At 36.4% G+C, this 24,249-nt stretch overlaps 1 protein-coding gene across 2 annotated transcripts in view; it reads right to left on the bottom strand.

Moving 5' to 3' along the window:
- The window catches only part of LOC307097982 (sulfotransferase 1 family member D1), a 37,972-nt gene extending 14,785 nt beyond the window's left edge, over positions 1 to 23,187 (bottom strand). Inside the window, exons 1-5 of one of the 2 annotated variants that reach the window (XM_079768317.1) lie at positions 23,093 to 23,187; positions 22,741 to 22,819; positions 8,055 to 8,212; positions 2,874 to 2,999; positions 1,654 to 1,751 (exon numbers count right to left, since the gene is read on the bottom strand). In XM_079768317.1, the coding sequence (XP_079624443.1) occupies positions 1,654 to 1,751; positions 2,874 to 2,999; positions 8,055 to 8,202 (372 nt within the window). In that variant the 5' untranslated portion in view covers positions 8,203 to 8,212; positions 22,741 to 22,819; positions 23,093 to 23,187. Of the gene's footprint in view, positions 1 to 1,653; positions 1,752 to 2,873; positions 3,000 to 8,054; positions 8,213 to 22,740 lie in introns of both variants that reach the window. The other variant, XM_079768316.1, reaches the window with a different exon arrangement.
- Between the last annotated feature and the right edge of the window lie 1,062 nt (positions 23,188 to 24,249).

Raw genomic sequence — 24,249 nt, 5'->3', positions numbered from 1 at the left:
TCCGGTCTAGCCATTCCATCCCAATACATTTAATCAAGAAAAATATGTATATATCAATTAAAGACTTGCATAAGAATATGCAATATTTTCATTGCTGACAGCTAACAACTACCCAACTGTCCACTAAAAGTGCCACGGACAAGTAAGACGTGAAACAGTCACATACACATAATGAAATGCCTTACATCAGTGTTTCTCAAAGTTTAGCTTGAATCAAATTCACCTGGAGGTCTTATTAAAACTCAGATGGCTGTACCCACCCCCATTGTTTCTGAATCAGTAGGACTGAATTGGGCCTAAGAATTTGCATCTCTGATGAGTTACTTTTGCTCAGGGTACCATAGTTTGTGATCCAGAGGCTACATTAAACAAAACAAGCATTATAAGAATTGATCTCACCAACACTATGTTGAATGAAATAAGCTAAATATTCAAGATTATATATTATATGATTACAGACAAAAAATCAAACTAGTTCATGGTGAAAAATTTATGAATAGTGGTTATTTTGGAGATAAGGATTCTTGCCTGGAAATGTACAGGAATAGAGTTTTTAGGGTGCTAGTTATTTAATTTATTGGTTTCATGGGTACATTCACTTTGTGAAAATTCATCAAGCTATAGAACATGATGTATGCACTTTTCTTCCTAAATGTTATGCTTGAATTAAGATGATTATTAAAAGAATAAGCCTAAAACAATTCCATAAATATATAACTTATAGATTATAAATTATATATAACTAGAGGCCTGGTGCATGAAATTCATACACAAGCAGGGGAGGTGGGTCAGAGAGTCCCTCAGCCTGGCCTGCACCCTCTCCAATCTGGGACTCCTCCGACATCCCTCTCGCAATCTGGGACCGCTGGCTCCTACCCACTCACCTGCCTGCCTGATCGCCCCTAACCCCTCTGCCTGCCTGCCTGATGGCCCCTAACTTCCTCTGCCTGCCAGCCTGATCACCCCTACCTTGCCCCCATGATGGCCTGATCGACTATAACTTGCCCCCCTGCTGGCCTGATCGCCCCTAACTTGCTCCCCTGCTGGCCTGATCGCCCCTAACTGCCTCTGCCTTGGCTCCTGGCCTAAGCTGCAATATGGCCTCCCTCTGCAGGAGGCGACCTGGTGGATCAGGAGAAGGCACCGTCCCCATTACCCTGCTGCTGCTGCCACTGCTGGCCTGAGATTGGGCCCTTTGCAGCTGCACCTTGGCCCTCACAGCCGCTGTGGCTTTGTCCAGAAGGATGTCTGGAAGGTCGTCTGGTAGACGTCTGCCCTAATTAGCATATTACCCTTTTATTAATATAGTTTATATATTTATAAATTGCAATGACACTGAATTCATAAATAAGCAGTTCTGGGGTATTTAAATGTCTATTGTTTACAAGTAGACAGTGAAGGGATTTAGACACAAAGGTATTTTAGAGAAGGGAAAACCTGAGAGAATCTTATGGCTTGGGCACTGAGTATTAGTACGATAATCCTTTAGCTATAGGAGTGAAATCCATTGGTATATTTTGATCTTTAATATATGGACCACATTATTATTTTTTACAATGATTTACCCAGGGGTTGAAATCTCATCTTAATTCCTGCATAATTAGTAAAAGAAATTATAACACAAATAATAATTTTTTCTTTAAAGTTTGCTACCTTACAGTTATTCTTCCAAAATGAAGAAGGAAGAAGTTGAACAGGCAAGTGTGTTTTCACTAATCGAGGAGACTGCATTTTTTTCAAATCCTCAATGCCTATAAGCATAAAAGTTAAATTACATTATAAATGTGGAATCATAAAGGTCAATTACAATATAATCTAAGACTTTGTAAACTTTAACCCCACTATATGGTTTGAAATAATTATATGGCTAAATGGCCTCATATAAGTCTAAAATCTACATGAGATTAAAAAATGATTAACTCTGGTTAGTTAGGCTGTTTTATTGCCTATGAATTGTAGAGTTTATTATCTTTGTAATAGTGTATAAAATCATATATAATATCTGATGAGGCAGAAACAGCAGTAGGTCAAGATGTCCAAATTTTTCCTTCATTTATCTTCTTCTTTGTCTAATTTACAATGTGGGGAAATTGAACTAGAGGATTTCAAAATCCCTTTCCTGCTTTCTTTTCTGGCATTTTAATTTTTAAATTTAGTTTTTAATTATAATTGACATACAATATTATATTCATTCCGGTGTACAACATAGTGATTAGACATTATAATATCTTCTGAAGTGATCACCCTGGTTTAAGTCTAGTGCCCTTTACATCCCCATGACTATTTTTTATAACTGGAAATTTGTACTTCTTTATCCCTTTCCGGCTTTCTTGAGATCAAATTAAGCTATGAGGTTCATGACTAATTTAAAAAATTTTAATAATGTAAGACTTTATAACAATGTAATAATGTAAGACTTTTTTCAAGTGCTAAGAAAAAGGTGGGACAACTCAATACTATACTTGCGGCCTAATCTGCATAGGTTTAAGCAATGATTCACAGATCAAAAGAGACCTAAATTCAACATTTTTTTTCTTGAGTCTGTAAAGATCAGCTAACTAGCAATAGATATGATTCTATATTGAATCAAACACTTATTTTTTTGTGTATAATGATCACTGAATATTCAAATGTTAAAGACTTCCACCGGTCCTATTAACAAAAAATATATATTCATCAAAATTTCTTCTTATTCAGATATTATCTTTGGGTGTAAGTGGAGTATAATATAGTTATTAGAATAAGTAAATACTCTTTTATTATAGACACTTATGATTCATATCTGTATCATTTTTCATCATCACTCCTCTAGACACCACAAAAAGATAAGGGAATTTGCTCCTATGGTGAAAAGGAACATTAAGAGAAAATACCATTTTCAATTCCAGGAATTATAAGTTCCATGAATGGCACTCGGTTGTATATTGCATCTCGTTTACATTTCTCTGCATCCCCGTTGTTATAGATCAAATCTATTATTTCACTGACCCAGGTTGTTCCTGAAAAAAAAAAAAAAGGAAAGAAAGAGAGAGAAGGAACTCTAAACTTTTCTGTCAAAAAGAGTATGAAATGGTCACAAGACATTATGTAACATCAAAAACAAAAATGTGCCTCTTTTTCTCTTCTCTCTTTTCCTAGTAAACATCCTTATATATTTTGAACATATACTATATGTATATATTCTGCATATGTGTCAAAGCTCATTAAAATACTCATAAAAGTAAAGCCTGAAAAGGAAGTAAAATATGGGGTATAAAAGAGACATTGTGGGCCTTGGCTGGGTAGCTCAGTTGGTTAGAGCGTCCGCCCATACATCAAGGTTGCCGGTTCCAATCTCTGGTCAGGCCACATACAAGAATCAGTAAATGAATGCATAAATAAGTGGAATAACAAATCAATGTGGCTCTCTCTCATTTCTCTCAAATCAATCAATAAAAAAATTAATAAACAAAATTTTAGAAAAGAGATGTTGTGGAAGTAATGATAGCTCACTTTCCTGTGTGGGATAGATGGGGGAAGCAGCCAATTTTAATGACTCTGAATTCCAATTTCTACATTTTCTATTAATATCAAAAAGACTATTATTCTTTGGGACTGAAGGGCACTTTGGGTAAAAATGTTTAACATTTTGGTGAAGAGAAAAACAGGGGTGAAGGAAAACAAAGAGAACTTTGTCATTTTATCTGTGGTGACCAGTGTGACACTACCAAGTCAAAGACAATATATTCTGTTTGAACACAGTGGATTAAGTCACTCTGTTCTTTATGAAATTGTGTCTCACCAGACTTTGAGAAATTGCTATAATGTACATGAGCATATGCTCTATTTAATTGTCTATGTCACTCGAAGATCTTGGTTATCAAGATACTGTTTAAAAAGTGATTATAATTCATAGGAGAAATATATCTTCTTAACTGTTCCCATCTCTTTCCCCTTCACGAAACACATAATGATAGTCTCTAAATGTAATAATTATTGAGGGTGGAAACTAAAAAAAAAAAATTAATCCATTCAAACAGCATAGTATTTGAAGAATGATCTGCACATGGAGGCACCTTTGAATTGGTTCCAGATATTAGAGTACTTTAGGCCTCATTTTTATTTAGTCCTTTTTGTGGACAACTCTTACTCCTTCATGTCCCTAAATAATGAGTACAGGACTCATTCCCATTCATCTAACTCAGACAATTACAGTACTAAGAAAAAGGTGGGTCAATTCAATATTATATTTGAATAGTTTTTTGCCTAATCTATAGAGGTTTAAGCAATAATTCACAGAACAAAAGAGACCTAAATTAAACATATTTCATTTCCTATCAGTGGGTGGTTCAAATAGTGGCCAATGAAATTTGATAGAAAGAAATTCTATTTTAGATGTGCTTTCAGTTGAAAATGTTTATTTTCCATGAGTTGTTTTTTTAAAAAAATACATGGTTTAATTAACTTTCCCTGGCTGGTATGGTTCCGTGGAAACATTCTTCTGTATACCAAAGGGAGGCAGGTTCAATTCCCCATCAGGTCACATATCTAGGTTTCATGTTCAATCAGGAGGCAACAAATTGATGTTTTTCTCCCACATGGATGTTTCTCTTTCTCTCTCTCTCTTCCTTCCTCTCTCTAAAATCAATAAAATAAAATTTTAAAATTTATTTAATTTGAATATTTTAAAAAATTATATTTATTGTTGCAAGCATTATAGATGTCTCACTTTTTCCTCCCCATTAACCCCCTCCACCCCACTTCTGTCCCCTCCCCAGGCACTTCCTATCTGTCTATGCATATATGCATATAAGTTCATTGGTTAATCTCTTCCTGCCCCCTCCCTCTGAAATACATCAGTCTGTTGCATGCGTCAATGTCTCTGGATCTTTTTTGTTCATCAGTTTATTTTGTTCATTAGATTCCACATATAAGTGAGATCATGTGATATTTGTCTTTCTCTGACTGGTTTATTTTGATTAGCATAATACTCTCCAGGTCCCTCCATACTGTCTCAAAGGGTAAGAGATCCTTATCTTGGAACAAAAGAAAAGAAAATGACCAAAAAGTATATGATTAATTTATGTGTAGCCACCTAGCCATCTAACATTTAGTACATTAGAAAAAATTCAGCATCAAAGAGCACCTTTGTAGATGAATTATTTGTGTAATGGTACCTTCCAAAGACTTTCTTAATAGTTTCATATTTATAAATATATAAAAATAGAAAAACAACAGCCCTGACCGGTTTGGCTCAGTGGATGGAGCGTCGGCCTACAGACTGAAGGGTCCCAGGTTCGATTCTGGTCAAAGGCATGTACCCTGGTTGTGGGCACATTCCCAGTGGGGGGGTGTGCAGGAGGCAGCTGATCTGTATTTCTCTCTCATTGATGTTTCTGGCTCTCTATCCCTCTCCCTTTCCTCTCTGTAAAAAAATCAATAAAATATATTTTAAAAAATAATAAAACAACACTTACACATTCTCAGTTTTCTAAGCTTGTATCTCAACAAGTAAATGCAAAGTAGTTTTGATCCTAAATAATTTTGGTTTGGGGAACTACTCAGAAAGCAATGTAAGTAAAGTGGTAAGAAAAGAAAGAAAGACACAAGCTTGTTTTTTATATCTACAAAAATCTGTATGGTACATCTGTTTACTTTCTGTAGGAACTCATGGCTCTAATGCAAGGTTTGTAATGTTCGCACATTAGAATTCACGAATCCAAGGCTTTCCTTCCAGGAAAAGTAATTTTAATATTTATAACCTAAAAAGAAGACCAGTGGTCAATATACTAATTAAAAATGTCTTTTCCTCATTTACATTAAGAAATGAGGCAAGAATATAAAAGAAAGTGAACATTAGAGAGTTTAGCAATTAGAACAGTTGATTGATCATGGGCTCAAGTAACTTAATTGTACAAAAGTTAAAGAGAGCTTCATCTCTCTGGTATTTCTCTATATAAATATCACTGGTTAAACTGGAAGGCTGTCATAAAAAGATCTGAAGAAATAAAAGTTATTGATTCTTATTAAGTCATCTTAAATTCTCGTTTTTTAAAATTAAATTAAAAAATATATATTTTTACTAGAGGACCAGTGCATGGATTTGTGCACATTGAGAGAAAATTAATTAGAAGAAATATTTTAGAGGTCGGGGAGGGACTGCAGGAGATTGGCCGGCTGGGGAGGGACCACAGGAGAGCTCTTGGGCGTGTCCAGCCCATCTCGCTCAGTCCCGATCGGCCAGACTCCAGCAGCAAGCTAACCTACCAGTTGGAGCATCTTTCCCCTGGTGGTTAGTGCATGTCATAGGGACTGGTTGGACGCTTGAACAAATGGTCAGACACTTAGCATATTAGGCTTTTATTATATAGGATTGATTTCAGAGAGGAAGGGAGAGGGAGAGAGAGATAGAAACATCAATAATGAGAATTATTGATTGGCTGCTTCCTGTACGCCCCCCCCCCCCCCCCCCGCCACTGGGGATTGAGCCTGCAACCCAGGCATGTGCCCTTAACTAGAATCAACCCCAGGACCCTTCAGTCCCCAGGCCAATGCTCTATCCACTGAGCCAAACCAGCTAGTGCTTAAATTCTCTTTTTTGAAACTGTTTACTAAAGAAAGCAGTTGTTTAAATTTATAACGAAGTATTTCTAAACATATTTATAAAACATGTTGGAAGTAATAAAATATTAATATTTTACAAAATATTTTTAAAATATTAAAATGAATAAAATATTTAAACATTAAATTGTATAGAAGTATATATATCCATATATTCATATTCTAATTTACCAAGTCATTTATATATGCAGTTTTAATATTTTTATTTGAATTAAAAAAGGAAAACAAAAGAACAGCCTTAATTTTTCTTTAGCTAAAGCTTCCATTTAATTGGGGCCTTTCAGAATAGGAAGTGAGTTTGTCTAATTTGAAACAAAACTATACCAGCAACAAACAGCTACAATGATCCTTTAACTAGTGATCTGCTGATCAGTGGGCTTACACATATGGATCAATAACTAATCAGCAAGTACAGTGGCCTTTGAACAATGCAGGGGTTAGGGGTTCTGACTCTAACTTTTGACTCCCCAAAAACGTAACTACAGACATCTGTCCTCTGTATTCACAGAAAGTTGTTTCAGGATCCTTGCAGATCCCCAAATCCCTGGAAGCTCATGTCTCATACAAAATGATGTAGTAGAACAATGCAGTCAGCTCTCAACATCCTTGAGTTCCCATCTGAAGATGGAAAATACTGTTGCTGCAAAAAAGAAGGAATTCTTGCCAAAACTGGTTTGGCTCAGTGGATAGAGCATTGGCCTGCGGACTGAAAGGTCCCAGGTTCGATTCCGGTCAAGGGCATATACCATGGTTGCGGGCACATCCCCAGTAGGGGGTGTGCAGGAGGCAGCTGATCGATGTTTCTAACTCTCTATCCCTCTCCCTTCCTCTCTGTAAAAAATCAATAATATATATATATTTTTTTTTAAAAAGAAGGAATTCTTACTATTTGCAATAGCATGGATGGAACTGGAGACCATTGTGCTAAGTGAAAGAAGCCAGTCAGAGAAAGATACATATCACTTGATCTCTCTCATTTGTGGAATATAATGAATAACATAAACTGATGAACAAAAACAGATCCAGAGACAGAGAAGCATCGATCAGACTGTCAAACCTCAGAGGGAAGGTAGGAGAGGGTGGGGTTAAGGGGGAGAGATCAACCAAAGGACTTATATGCATGCATACAAGCCTAACCAATGGAATAAGACATCAGGGGGGTAAGGGCATGAGTGTGTGTGTGTGTGGGGGGGGAGCAATGGGGGAATAAGAACACATATGTAATATCTTAATCAATAAAGAAAAAAAAATACTGTTTTCCATCTGCAGTTGGTTGAATCTGCTGATGCACAACCCGGGATATGGACAGTCAACTGTGTGTGTGTGTGTATATATATATATATATATATATATATATATATATATATATATATATTCCTTAAATAGGTAGACCCATGCAGTTCAAACCCATGTTGTTCAAGGTTTAACTGTACATATAAATGAAAAGATCTTACCAGATTTGGGATAGGTGGCGATCAAAAGGTCATCTGGTCGGCTTTCAAATGACTCCACCTGGGACCACTCCTCAGCAATGCTCCAGAAGAGAGGGACACCCTGAACATCCACTAACTCCCTTCTGTAAACATCTGGCTTGTTGTCCATGTTTGAGAGACTATATTTTATACAAAGAAACTTTGTTTTACATAACATCAGTATGATTAAAATTAATTACATTTTATTCACTAAAGTAATATTTCATTTCTCTAGATCTAGCATCATCAGATCATAGTACTGTGCATTATAAATCAGCAGAAGGAAAAAAGTATTTTAAAAACCAATGAGATCTTGCACAGTTTATTTTATATGTACTGGTTATATGATAATATCATCAATATTTTTAAATATATTTTATTGATTATTTACAGACAGGAAGGAAGAGGGATAGAGAGTTAGAAATATCAATGAGAGAGAAACATTGATCAGCAGCCTCCTGCACACTCCCTACTGGGGGTGTGCCTGCAGCCAAGGTACATGCCTTTGACCGGAATCGAACCTGGGACCTTTCAGTCCACAGGCCAACGCTCTGTCAACTGAACCAAACAGATTACGGCTATAATCAATATTTTTAATGGGTATACAAAGACTTCTGGGATATGTAATAAAATTACTGGACTTTAGAGTTAGAAGAAGGTGTCCTTAATCACAGTGCTGCCAATTCATTGCAGTGGGAATGTAAATAAGCCCCATGACGACTCTGAATGTTCTTAACTACAAAATCAGGAGTGGCCTAACTTAGTACTTCCTTAAATTACTGGCGGAACCACTAAATGTAAATTAGCTAAAGGTAAATTATTCTAAGTTATCTACAACAGACCACAAGAATAAAAGACTGGGGGTGGGAGGGGAGGGACTTGAGGTAAGTGTAGCATTGGAAATACATTGCTCTGATTAAGGTTTTAGCATTAGTGACATCTTATGTCATTTTATATTCTGGGCAGGGGTCTAATGAAGGTACTTATTCCTCCTTAGCTGCCATATGAAAAAGTGGGAAAGCTTGAAATATATTCTATGTCCTACTCCAAAACATGTTGTTTCCCAATTGAGCATGGGCTGAATGGTTATTTTTCTTTCTCTAAAGTTCTAGAAAAATGAGACAATCTAACAATTTCAGATTTAAAAGGCTTCCTGAGGTCCTCTAGCAGCTGCTGAATCTTACTTCAATAATTAATATCAGAACCCTCTGGAGCAATAGACATAACCTAACTTGTATCTTTTCCAAAGTGCAGTTTCTTACCTTCTTTATTTCTCTTTTTTCAAATCCTTACAACCCCACCCTTATCCAACCTCATCCAAATACCTTTTACTTTAAAAGGTTATGAAGTCACAGGATACTAAATCAATATACAAATACCTGTTGTATGCATATAAGTTAATAAAAAACTATCACAAAGAGAAATTGATAAAATAATCCCATTTGCAATTACATAAAAAATATCTAAAAATAAATTTAACCAAAGAAATAAAAGACCTATACACTGAAAACCATAAGACATTAAGGAAAGAAACTGGAGAAGACACAAATAAATGAAAAATATTCTGTACTCATGGATTGGAAGAATTAATATTGTTAAAATGTCCATACCATCCAAGGTAACCTATAGATTTAATGTAATCCCTATCAAAATTTAAAAGACATCTTTCACAGAAATAGAACAAACAGTCCTAAAATATGTATGGAACCACAAAAGACCCAAAATAGCCAAAGTAATCTTAAGAAAGAAAATCAAAGCTGGAGAGGCATGACACTCCATGATTTCAAACTATATTACAAAGTTATAGTAATAAAAACAGTATGGTAGTGTAATAAAAACAGGCACATAGATCATTAGAACAGAATAAAGAGCAAGAGTTAATTTGGAAAGGAGAACTTTCCAGCCAGGAACTAGCATGAGTTAGTATAAAGACCCTATCTATGCTGGGAGAAAGAAACAAGGTCTACAGTGCAACAAGTGAGGATGAATTGAATACTTCGCTAAATTATGTGGTAAGAAACTAAAGATTTCAGGGTTATTTCTGGGTAATTGTGTCTGGGTTATACTGGGTTTCTGACTAGTCTCACCAGAACAGGAGGATCCACTGCCTGCCATGATGCATACTTCCAGCAGTAGTTTTGTCATATTATGAGAGAATAGTGATATACAACTGAATCTGGGATGTTCCTGAGTGTCACTGAGGGAGGAGTATATAATTAGATATTAGTTGCAGTTTTTATTTTTGATTTTACTAAAAATCTTGGGATTTATAAATACCATAAAGTTTCAAACTTAATAATCACAAGTATAACTTATGAGCCTTGTTCTTCAGTGAACAGTTCTTGTCCTAGAGTCCCTATGTAACTTACAATTTGGTGATACCATATTCACCTCACCACTCAAGTCAGCCATCTAGAGATTTCATCTTCTCTTTAACTTTTCCAAATTCAATCATTTCACAAAACTGATTATTTCTTTTTTCTTTCAAGTGTCCCTGGGAAAAGCAGCTTCTCTTCATGAACTAGCTTAGTAGTTAAGACTGTTAGGTCCCTAGATTCATAAATAATATGCTAGATCTGTCATTCACTACCAATGTGACTCTGGACAATCAAAATTCTAATTCAATTTTTTTAATCTTAAAATGAATGTAATGATTTACTAACTTTACACAGCTATTGATGATGGATGTAACATGTATATTGGTAAAACATGGTGTATATTTGATAAAGGATAGCCATTATTGATATTATCATTACTAGTATCACAGAGCACGGATTCGTGCAAATTGAAAGGAAATTAATTAGAAGAAATATTTTAATATCGCTATTTTCCCTTTCTCTATAATAGAAGTGTCAACCAAATTCACGATAGAAAATGACAGATTGAAACACACGTGTGCGATTGGCACCTGTGAGAGCTTTATATATATAGAAGAGCTTTATATATATATATAGATAAACTTGCTTAATTAGACCTGCTTTCTGATTTAGCTAAACTTTTTCTAGCCCAGTGGAACACCCAACTTCTCTTTCAGGTAATTGTCAGCAACACAGCAGTAAATATCAACTCAAAGCACATTATTATTGTAGATCACACAGGGAGAACAAAGGGTAAAATATTTAACTATAGCAGTGTTTGACTATATTCTGTGCAGTGAGAAAACCTGAAGTCATTTTCAAGGTCCACCATTTCTTACTTCTTTTCAGTTAGGTCAAGTTTCTAAACTTTCTAAATCTCCATTGTCTGGCTAATGAAAAAAAAAAATAGGATTCCATTGAGTCTCCTATCTACCTACTCCAGGACTTCTGTGAGGATCAAATGAGATGATGCACAGGAAAATGCTTCACAAACATTTGGTTAAATTGTAAAATATTTGCACCTGGCTATAAAGCAAGTCATGTTCCTGGGCTGAAGAAACTCCAAGGAGGCTAGTCACTAGGGAGAGGAAACTGGGTGTTGCTACGTGACATCATTACCCAGCACCCACAGCTACTGTTTCTGGGCTGGGCTGGGCTGTGGACTGCATTTTGTGCCATGGGGTCTTAGCAGCATTGGCTGTGATTTGGTGGGGTGTTGCTCGGGGTGGTGGCAGGGCCTGTGCCCCACTTGGGGGAAGCCGAGTGTTGTTTTGTCAGTGCCAGGTCTGTGGTGCTCTTTATTTTTAAACTAGAGGCCCGGCGCTTGAAATTCATGTATGGGGGTGTGTTTCCCTCAGCCCAGCCTGCACCCTCTCCAATCTGGGACCCCTCAAGGGATGTCTGACTGCCCGTTTAGGCCCGACCCCTGGGATCCTACTGGGATCAGGCCTAAACGGACAGTCGGACATCCCTCTCAAAATCCAGGACTGCTGGCTCCCAACTGCCCACCTGCCTGCCTTCCTGATTGCCCCTAACCACTCCCCTGCCAGCCTGATTGATGCCTAACTGCTCCCCTACCAGCCTGTTTTCCCCTAACTGCCCTCCCCTGCAGGCCTGGTCACCCCTAACTGCCTTCCCCTACAGGCCTGGTCCCCCCCAACTGCTCTCCCCTGCAGGCCTGGGTCCCTCCCAAGTGCCCTTCCCTTCAGGCCTGGTCTCCCCAACTTCCCTAATCTGCTGGCTTGGTCACCCCTAACTGCCCCCCCCCCCCGCAGGCTTGATTGCCCCCAACTGCCCTCCTTTGCAGGCCTGGTCCCTCCCACCTGCCCTCCCCTGCTGGCCATCTTGTAGTAGCTATCTTGTGTCCACATGGGGGCAGGATCTTTGACCACGTGGGGGCAGCCATCTTGTGTGTTGGAGTGATGGTCAATTTGCATATCATTCTTTTATTAGATAGGATTGAGGCCTAGTGCATGGGTGGGGGCCAGCTGGTTTGCCCTGAAGGGTGTCCCGGATCAGGGTGGGGGTTCCCTTGGGGCGTGGGATGGCCTGGGCGAGGGGCCTGTGGTGGTTTGCAGGTCGGCCACACCCCCCGGCAACCCAAGTGGAGGCCCTGATATCTGGGATTTATTTATCTTCTATAATTGAAACTTTGTAGCCTCAAACAGAGCCAAGCCTCCTGCTTGCTGTGTGGCCACAACCATTTTTGTTGGGATTTATGTATCTTTTATAATTGAAACTTTGTAGCCTTGAGTGGAGGCCTAGGCCAGCTAGGGTGTGCGGAAAGCTTGGCTTCCTCCATTACTGGGGAAACCCAAGCCTCCTGCTTGCTCCATGATGGCAGCCATATTGGTTGGGTTAATTTGCATAGTCGCTCCTGATTGGCTGGTGGGCATGGCTGCTACATCTTGTGGGTGTAGCAGAGGTATGGTCAATTTTCATATTACTCTTTTATTAGAGTGGATGTCTAGTGTGCATCATGGCAGTTCCTATATTGAGCATCTGACCCTGGTGGTCAGTGCGCATCATAGCTATCGGTTGGACAGATGGACACTTAGTCTTTTATATATATATACTAGTGACCCAGTGCACAAAATTTGTGCACATTAAAGGGGAATTAATTAGAGGAAATATTTTAATATTGCAACTTGCCCTTTCTCTATAATAGAAATGTCAGAGATTAAAGAAAATTAGTAAAATGTATATGAAAATCTTCTTCTTGTCAGAGTCTGGGGCATGTCACGGAAACAGAATCAAGTCCCTGCCCACCCACGTGTGCCTCGAAATCACATGAGACCCAGACCCAGCCGACCCCAATCCCATTGGGCTAGATCCAGACCCAGCTGGCCCCATCCCTATCAAGCCCCGCTGGGAGGGGGGCACGGACTCAGGTCGCCTGGCCTGGCGCTGGGGAAGGGGGCACATCTTGAGGTCCCCTGGCCTGGGCCAGGGGATGCGTCCAGAGGTCCCCCATCAAGCCCCGCTGGGCAGGGAGCGCAGCCTCATGTCCCCCAACTTGGCTCCATGGTGGGGGGTGTGGCCTGAGGTCCCCTGGCCCTGGCGAGGGCAAAAGGCATGCCTTGAGGTCCCTGTCAAGCCCCACCAGGTGGGGGTCATAGCCTCAGGTCCCTGCTGATTTCATGTTAAGGCTCGTTACAGGTACTCGGCCTCTGCTGTGGGTGCAGCCATCTTGTGTTATGGAATCCCTGCCTCTGCTGTGGGTGCAGCCATCCTGTTACGGTGTGATGGTCAATTTGCATATTCCATCTTTATTAGATAGGATAGATTATTCTTACCCAGAAAAATCATTATTAGTATTATTACCCAGAAAAATTCCTTAATTTTTGTCCTCATCATAAATCCTGGCGATGGCCTTTTAATTAGTCACCTCATCTCTAAGCTCAGTTCCTCCCTTTTTCGTGCCAACTCTCTGTAAGAGACCTCTAAATTTGAGTACAACCACATAATTGAAAGGGTAAAGTGTAAAGAGCTTCACCATGGTTTTTTACACTTAAACTCCTCCCTCTGTTTACTTCCCACTGCACTTAGACTTTAGCCTCTAGCAACAGGCAATTAAAAAAAATGTATCCACCCCCTCACACCTAGATATTGCAATTGCATGTTCCTGTCTTTGAGCTGACACTCTTACTTTTCTTATCTACCTGGAAAACTCCTGTTCATTCTCAAAATCTTGTATGAATTGCACAACCTCTGCAAAGCCTTCCTGGAAACCTAAAAAAAGTATTCTCTTTTCTCCCTTTCCATATCTTGAATATACTGATTTTATTTTATACATTTTTAGTGTCTTATCAGTTTAAAATGTCTGTTTCTTTGATTAGAACTTAGATTCTTTTTTCCAGGAGGACTTGACTTTATTAAGGTTAATGAATGTGTATTGAAATGAAATGAAATACTCTAGCTGGAATAATCAGGGATTGAGTTATTTTATGTTATCATTATAATTTTGATTAGCAACCTAACACTTTGAGATATACTAGGAAGTATCAGTAAACCCAATCAACAAGAAGTTTACATTCCAAATCATTTTTCAAAATACATACACACTCTCATACACATGCAACTCCCCCCAACACACACACCACACACACACAAAATCCTGTTTTTAGTGCAATTTAAATCTATTATCCCCATTTTACCAAGAGGGAAATTAACATAGAGAAAGCTTAAGTAACTTACCCAGGTCACACTGTCAGTAAGTGGCAGGACTGGGTTTGAACCCAGATAGTCTGACAACAGAATCACCTATAATAATTACTTTCTTATACTCCCTTCTAAATATAAACACTGAAATGATAAATTTTAACACAAGGCAATGTAAGAGAAGTGCCAAATTATGGTAAGGTGGTCATCAGATTGGTAGCATAGGTTGATGTGATTTGATTTTAACCATGAAGTTTGGTTAATTAGAGACACAAAAGAATATTCTAGGTAGAAAAGATAAGCAGTATTCCTTTTTGCTCAATATTGCACACATAAATCATGTGGCTTTATAAAGATATAAAGATTTAATCTACTATAGTGCATATAAAAGGACTTTTATAAAACCTGATTCACACTAATGATTTGTTTTATTAATATTTTTCATTCAATATCCATATATTTTAGATGATGATACAAAATTTTATCTGGAACAACTTCTAAAGGGAAAAATTGTACATTTTTAACATTGTTTTATGTTTGAAAATTGTATAATAAAATATTTTAATTTATGTGCAGTATTTGGTAATTTTTGGAATATCTGTGTTTTTGCCAATATCTGTTTTTTTATGTCATCCCTTGAAGAGGAACAAGTCAGATAAGTGTATTCAAATTTTTCATGAGTTCAATATCTTAAATTAGCATTATAATTCCTAAAACACCCAAATGTATTCATGGAAGAAATGTAGTCAAATTGAACTTACCTTTAAACTCCTGAGAGCTTTAAATGAATATCCTCAAGAATAAGAGCCCAGTAATGTTGGATCCCTCACTTTATTTATAATCCCATTAGAACCGTTAACATTAATTTCATAGGCCCTATCATGCATTAATCACTGGGTGGCAGGAGTTAATGAAAATTTTTCCTGTTATGACATCCATTGATGGCAATGAACGTCCCAAAACCGTCAAGGAAGTCATTGTTATTGCACAATACATGAGGACCTGGAACTTTTCCAAAAGCTTAAAAAAATAAAAATTAAAAATGGAATTATATTTGACATTTCCTGACACCTGCATTAATACTGTATGACTAATAAAAGCATGTCAGTTGCCTGCACTGAACCAGCGATCAACATGCGCCCAGAATGCACACAGTCAATTGCGTATTTATTGAATTGTTTATATCTACTGTCAAGTTGTTTTGACATGGAAGGTTTTCAAGTAACATTGGCAGAGAGGTATTATATGTTATCCCTATGGTGAAAATAAATTAATTTGTTGTATATAGTTCCTTAATCTTTGAAGTAAAGGTATGAGTAATAATAGGGTATGTATGGTTTAATCAAGGCTTTATTTTTAAGATACATGGCAGTGATGATTAAATTACTGCAGTCCATAATTTGGGCTTGTTTGTACATTAATGATTTTTACAAGTAGAGTACACTGTTACTTCCTAGCCATCAGCATGAGCCCTACTGCCTAAACATTATTTCATTTATTTGTTTGGAAAACCACCAAACATTTTTTGTTTGCCATTTTGTTTCTTTTGTTATGTTTCAAGTCAAGTTTGAATGTTACAATATTTTAATTGAAAAACTTTTGTCAATTTTTTTCTTGTAAATTTTCTTTACTTGTAACTATCATCTTGTCGTTCAATCCTGTACCCTAAAATAAGAAATACATTTTTGAAGAAAAAAAAAAGAATCAGAGCCAAAAAATCATTAAAAGGATGAGAGTCTTAAGTGGCATATAACACTATGTGAGAGAAATTGAGTTGGTAAACGTTCAGGAAATGTTGCAGAAGCTGATCATGTCCCTTAGGCATCTTTTGTTTACTTCTCTGAAGATGTCCCTTGAAACATAACTTCCTCTAGAGGATAACTGTGAGACTTTGGACACAATTTAATATCCTTTATGCTGTTAAAATAAATGCTAGTCCATGTTTACCTGAATGAAATTATGGATTCTTATGCCCATTGGTGAGTTAAAATAATGAAATATTATTATACCTAAAGGTATGATGTGCCTTAATCATTAAGAAAAATTGAATATTAAACTGATACAACATTATTCTCCTAGAAAGTGGTATTTTGATATTTAACAGATTCTTTACCTAAAGAGAATGGATTTTATTAGCATATTTTATGTAAAAGTGAATATATTTTAACAATAGGAATGCTATATTTATGGGGTTCTTCTAAGTATAGCATTGGGAACCTAAAGAGAGATTTTGAGTCCAGCTCTTCCACAAACTAGCAGTATGACCCTGAGCAACTTATCTCATATTTCTGAGCCATATTTTACCTATCTAAAAAATATGGGATGCTCAGACGGTGTGGCTCAGTGTTTGAGCACTGACCAGGTTCAATTGCTGGTTAGGGCACTTGCCCAGGTTGCAGGCTGGATCCCCAGTGTGGAGCATGCAGGAGGTAGCCAATCAATGATTCTCTCTCATTCATCATCAATGATTCTCTCTCATCATTTATATTTCTATCTCTCTCTCCCTCCCTCTCTGAAATCAATAAAAATATTTTAAAAATAAACAAATAAATAATATGGAAAATGTACAAAGTGGTCACGCTAGTTTATTTCATCTGTAACATCATGCAATTTTAAGTGAAATTGATATTCTTTGATTACTAAACTATATATTTTTAAGTCACAACAGAAGAAACAAGAAAAGAATGAGCAATTGAACAGAACACTCCTTTATTGCTGAAAGATCCTTTAGGATACTGCTTCACTTTTATAAAAACTTAAAGTAGACATTTACAAAAGCTTCTCATTCATAAAAACTCAAAAGTAATAAAATGTTATTATGTACTTTTCACAGACCTCTGGTAGTTTATCTCTAAAATAATTGATTCAATTACTTGGCTTTTGACTGTTGCATTTTGTTTTTTCCCTGAATACCTAGAAATGAGGTCATGTTATTTTCCCACACACTGCATCTTACAAATAATCTTAATTTACATCATAATCAAATTCAGTTGGCTAAAGCAACATGGAGTAATATTAAGGCAAAGGCTATGAAGAAGGTTAATATTTATTGACCACTTATAGGCATTATAATTTCCACTTCTATATATAATAATAGTTTTGATTCATCTTATCATTAGGAATCATCAGAGCTTATGCAACTTGCCCAACTACAAAAATATGGTAAAATCAGGTTTCAAATTCTGTGATGTAATACACCTAACGGTGAAAGCATTTAGCTTTGTTGCTGGAAAAGACCACTGCTAGAAAAATCTAGAACATAGCAGCAAAAATCTAGATCTTACCAACATTTTATCAGTTAGTATCCAATTCATAGAATCATTGTCAATGTTATTGTCATTGTTATAATCTCATAATGAAATGATTTAATATGTATAAAGATGCAGCATACTGCCTGGCATGTAAAAATTGCTCAATATAGCTTAAGTATTGCTAAAAGTATAATATTATCTCCATTTATACCACCCTAACCTAAGAGTTTGTGCTCTTTTTTAATTTCAACACTGCCTCAAAGCAGAAGAAAAATGCATTCTCTTCACCTAGAGAACCATTCACTATCCTTCACTCAGTCTCACAAAAAAGGAGATAATGAGTCTAGGTCTTTATATCTAATCTCTGCCTTGTAATCACTCTTGAGCAAGTCATTAATCCTGTAAGTGCTTGGGAACTTTAGCCTTTAAGAGGAGATAATTGCACCTATCTCCTCCATCTCACAGAAATTCTAATGTTAAATATACCCTGTTCTTTGATGTCCACAGACACTTAATTTTACATAGTCAGGAAGTACTGGATGCCATGTGCTATTAGGCAGTATTTTATTGTTAGGGTCTTTTAACATAGGTATTTTGGGTGAAGAGTTAATTTGGGGTCCCAAGTGCCTAATAAAATCCAGAAAACAGCAGTGTGGCTCAATAATTGAGCATCAACCTATGAAACAAGAGGTCACGGTTCAATTCCCAGTCAGGTTGTGGGCTCAATTTCCATTAGGAGGCATGCAGGTGGCAGCCAATCAATGATTCTCTGTCATCATTGATGTTTCTTTCTTTTCTTTTTTTAATATATTTTTTATTGATCTCTTATAGAGAGGAAGGGAGAGAGATAGAGAGTTAGAAACATCAATGAGAGAGAAACATCGATCAGCTGCCTCCTGCACACTTCCTACTGGGGATGTGCCCGCAACCAAGGTACATGCCCTTGACTGGAATCGAACCTGGGACCTTTCAGTCCGCAGGCTGATGCTCTATCCACTGAGCCAAACCGGTTTCGGCTGATGTTTCTTTCTTTCCCTCTCCCTTCCTCTCTCTGAAATGGATAAAAACATATTTTTTTAAAAATCCAGAAAACAGCTTCCCAGTACCATAGCAATGGAAGACATACCAGTTCCTAAAAGTATAAGCAACTCTGCTTTATAATAGGTCTGGCTTATTTGTCCGCCTACAGGACATATATGTTAGAAATAAGACAATAAACATGTATCAACATTAAAAACATAATTGTGTATGTGTGTGTTTGTATATGTGGGTATTTTGAACTCTATTTGTTTTTAAAATAGGTTTCAGGTGTACAATTCTACAATACATCATCTGTATATTGTATAGTGTATTTACCACCCAAAGTCAAGTGTCCTTCTGTAACCATTTTTCTCCCTTTAGCTTCTTCTAGCTCCTCCAACCCCCTTTCCCTCTGGTAATCACTGTACTGTTGTCTGTATTTAAGAGTTTTTTCTTTTTTTTTTTTTGCTTAATCCCTTCCATTTTTTCACCCAGTCTCCCATACCTCCTCCTCTCTAATAACTATCAGTCTGTTTTCTATATCTATACGTCTGTTTCTATTTTGTTCATTAGTTTATTTTGTTCATTAGATTCTTCATATAAGTGAAATCATATGGTATTTCTATTTTTCTGGCTGGTTTATTTCACTTAGCATAATAATCTCCAGGACAATCCATGCAGTCACAAAAAGTAAGATTTCCTTCTTTTTTATGGCTGCATAGTATTCCATTGCATAAATGTACCACAGCTTTTTTATCCACTCATCTACTGATGGGCACTCTGGCTGCTTCCAAATTTTTATTCTTGTAAATAATGTTGCTATGAACATAGGTGTGCATATATTCTTTCAAATTAGTGTTTTGGGTTACTTTAAATGTATTTCCAGAAATGGAACCCCTGGTTCATAAGGAAGTTTTATTTTTAATTATTTAGTGAACTCCATACTGCTTTCCACATTGGATGGTTTTTATTTATTCTTCTTATCTGATTGCTGTGGCTAGGACTTCCAGTACAATGTCGAATCAGAGCAAATAAAGCAGACATCCCTGTCTTATTCCTGATCTTAAAGGAAACTTAGTTTTTGCCCATTGAGTATGATATTGGCTATGGGCTTGTCAATATCAATATACTTTAAAATCTTTAAAATATTTTTAAATTTAATCTATTGAATGAATAAATTATTATTGTGTAAGATCTTCCTCTGTATGTTTCTACTAATTTCTCCCAAATTTTTTAACATACTGTATATGAGATTTTATTTTTACTTTGAAAATATACTATTTGAAGCATAAAATGTTTAACTGTTTTGTATTTATTATGCATTATAATATTTATTACCATAGATTCACTTTTCTACCACTTAACTCTTTTTGTTTTGATTCTGTCTTATGAGACAATAACATTGTTACCTTTTTTAACCTATGTATGTATCTGCTTCTCAACTCAAATACATATATATGTACACATTTATAAGTGTATTTATTTATCCAGAGGTATTTAATTAGTATATATATATATATATATATATATATATATATATTGATTTCAGAGAGGAAAGGAGAGGGAGAGAGCAAGCGAGGTAGAAACATCAATGATGAGAGAAACATCAATCATTGAACAGCTGTTTCTTGCACTCCCCACACTGGGAATCAAGCCTGCAAACTGGGCATGTGCCCTGACCGGGAATTGAACCATGACTTCCTGGTTCATAGGTTGATGCTCAACCACTGAGCCAGACCATCAAGGCTCATTATTCTCTTTTAAAATAGGTTTCTTTCTTCTTTGCCCATCTTTACCTTCTATGAGGACAGTAACTTTTATAGCAATTTCTTTTGAGGACAGTAGACAAAATGCGGTGTCTTTGAGAAATAATGGCATTTATATAAGCTAAAAGCATTGCTAATTTCTGCCTAATTGAGAAGACTAGAGTTAGGGTTAATTTTAATCCCATGTTTCCAACAGCAAAGTGATCCATGGTGAGCTGAATCAGATCTAATGAAAATCAACTGGACAATGTTAGATCTTTTATCACCAAACCTTTTCCCTAACAATGAATTTCTCTTCTCTATGAAATGTTAATGTTATCTCCACTTTTCTTACTATTTAAAATCTATTTTCAGAATGTGGTGAGATGAGATGGAGTGAGAGGTCTACACTGTAAAGCTTAATAAAGCTGCCCTGCAATTCTTCATAGAAATAGATAACTACTTGCTTCAACTCACTTGTGTATCTTAGACAGGAACATTTTAGAATCTGCCTTGTCATAAGTCCTTTGCCACCTGGCCACAGGTCCAGGCAAATACTCTGCACATTTATAAAGACTTTTGAAAGCCATCTCCTATTGACTTTTGAAATCAATATAAAAGACTTTCATGGTTATTTGCACCAAGTTTCAGAACACAAGAAGACATTGCTCTTAGATGCAATCAACAAAGATAAAACTTTGCTAATATTCCATGGAGAACAAAGAATAGAATTGATGTTGAGAACATCCTCTAACTTCTTTGGGCCATCATGAAATACTAAATGAGACTGATGAGCCAAAAATGAACTATTTTTAATCGCATAAACACTTCTTTTAGTTTATTTAGAAATTTAGATATCATATGACAGTATAATGCTTCAACTATATATTGTCTGGATTTGAGGATGTAATGATTTTAAAGTTCCATACAACTTTATACAAATCTATATACCATCTATAATAATAAAAGCATAATATGCTAATTAGACTGGACATCCTCCCAGATGACCTTCTGGATGAAGCCGGGGCTGCAAGGGAAGTCCAAGTCCCGGGTGCCAGAGGGAAGCCAGTGTTGGCAGTCGGGGAAAGGAAGGCCTACTCTTGCACGAATTTCATGCATCGGGCATCTAATTAAAAATAAAAACATAATTTTGGAACATTTCAGCAGATTGGTTTATGAATTTTTATGTATCTGAGGAAAATATTTAGATTTTTTTAAAGAATAGTAATAGTGAAGCATTTATTCATTGAAAAAAATGTATATTGATTGGTCACAGCATTAACCCAAATATTGACTTACTAGAACTTTAATTTAAAATATTTGGATATAAAAATATATTGAGCCCTGACCAGTTTGGCTCCGTGGATAGAGCGTAGGCCTGCGGACTGAAGGGTTGAGGCCTGCGGTTCAATTGAGGCCTGCGGTTCAATTCCGGTCAAGGGCATGTACCTTGGTTGCAGGCACATCCCCAGTAGGGGGTGTGTAGGAGGCAGCTGATCAATGTTTCTCTCTCATTGATGTTTCTAACTCTCTATCCCTTTCCCTTCCTCACTGTAAAAAATCAATAAAATATATTTAATCAGTTTTCAGATTGTCAAGAACACATTATCACTGTAGTAGTTCTATGATTTAATGATAAAAAATATGAAGTACATATTGTGGTGAAAAATATTCCATATATTTTTGAAATAGGAAATAAAGCAGTCATTGGTGAAAAATGCATTTATCTAGCAGCTGAAGGATACATTGTCTTTGGGAATCTGAAAACTATTTTTGGCAAGATTTGATTTTCATGTCCCCATATACAGAATTTTTAAAAATGCATCCTAGCAGAGGATCATACAATAATATTTATTTAAGTTAAATAGAAACACTGAGAAGGTAGAAGACTAATAGATTTGACAATTATATTTAGGTTTTTAAACTTAAAATTAGTAGAGCAAACTACCTCAGCACAATTTTAAATATGAAAAGCAATCCTATCCATTTATGATAGGAAATCTGGGCCTAATGATTCCGAAACAAAACATCCATAGTAGAATTTTCCAGTTCTCATTCTCTAATTTTTCAAATGTTGAGTTTAGTTTTATACAAAATATGGGCACTTTAAAGACAGCGTTGATAAATCACTTACCCAGGTACTTGTCTTTAGGAGCTGGAAGTCCAGGTTTTCTTTCTACAGTAACTGGTTAATGGAACTTTCACTTCGTAGGCTGTTTCCGTCAACCAAGATAATCCGTGTTACACATTAAGAAATCAAAAGATAAAGTCTGTAGAGCAGTATCAAGTTAATGATTAAGCTGTTCAATCTGTTGTTTTAAACATTAAAGGCTTAAAAGAAGGTCTTTTGCTGTCATGTGTGAGAGGAAATAGAATGAAACAAAGAGCCCATAGAAAGCATCTAGAATGAACTGCTAGGAGGTTGATTCTGTATAGTAAATGAAGGCTCTTTGCTTCTGATTTCAGCTATAAAAGCCAAGTGTTACCTCATGGCTCCAGTGTTCCTATTAGACACCCTTCCTAAAGGGGGTTTATCTGTACCCCTAGAACTGTGTGGGCAAGTGAGACAGGCAAGGGCACGCTCCCCATATAGGAGCACCAGGAAAAAAATGCAGCCAAAAAAGGTGGAGCACATTCCATATCTTAAATTATGCATCTACCGCCGTCCAGAGGTAGATCTGTATATCACCTTTCTTAGTTACCTGGTGGCTGTGGTAAAAATGCCTGATTCAAAATAGAAAAACTGGCTTGAGAATATTGTTATTTTCCATGTAACCAAAATGCTTTGTTTTTTATTTACTTATTTGTTTATTCATTTATTTATTCAATATACAAAATAAATCAGTCTCTATGCAGTCTTCACTTTTGGTTCTTGTGTATGAGGGTTCTCTCCTGCAAGTTTTCCATTGATTATTCAGGAACTTTGTCTGTATTTAGTTGTAATCCCAGTTTGTTCCTGGGGGCATGTCCGTGCAGCATCCACTTACTCTGCCATTTTTAATATCCCCGAAATGCTTTCTATGATGTAGTTTCTTTTGGTCTCTAGACCCTGAAATCATGATGTTGAGAAAGAACAAAGTTTTTAAAATCTTTGAGTTTATCAATCTGTATAATATCTACCTGTATAATAATGGAATTTGAAACCTCTCCTTCAACAAAATATGAAGATGTGAATATTTTATATTAGCATAACTCTGGGAACATCTCATATAGATATTTTCTTTGAATCCCATGAAAAATTCTAGATTATGATTTTTTTTTCATGAAGTCTCCTTCAGATAAGAAACCAAGAAACAATCTGAATGTTGGGCTGCAGAATTACAGGAAGGCAAAACAACTGGAGGCAATTAAATACCTTTACCTATTAGTCTGCAAAACAACATAAAAAGTATTACTAGTTTGCCTGTGTACATACCTTGACAACCAGATAATCATCAGGCTCTCAGCATGACCCTATATCTGCCCCGTGCAGGAGATTGGAGATTTATGTTCTAAAAAAATTGTAATAAAGGAATATTGCTTTAAAGTCACTAGATATAGCTGAAGAAAGTGTGTTATAATGAAAACAAAGAAATTAAGTGTTAAGATCCTTTCAGTTAATTTGACTGGAGTATTCAGTCCACTTAACTTGATCTCATGGGAA

The sequence above is a fragment of the Cnephaeus nilssonii genome, assembly GCF_951640355.1.
Source record: "Cnephaeus nilssonii genome assembly, chromosome: 1".
NCBI lineage: Eukaryota > Metazoa > Chordata > Mammalia > Chiroptera > Vespertilionidae > Cnephaeus > Cnephaeus nilssonii.
Note: the sequence above shows the minus strand (reverse complement) of the source record. Positions and strands in the feature narration are given on the sequence as shown.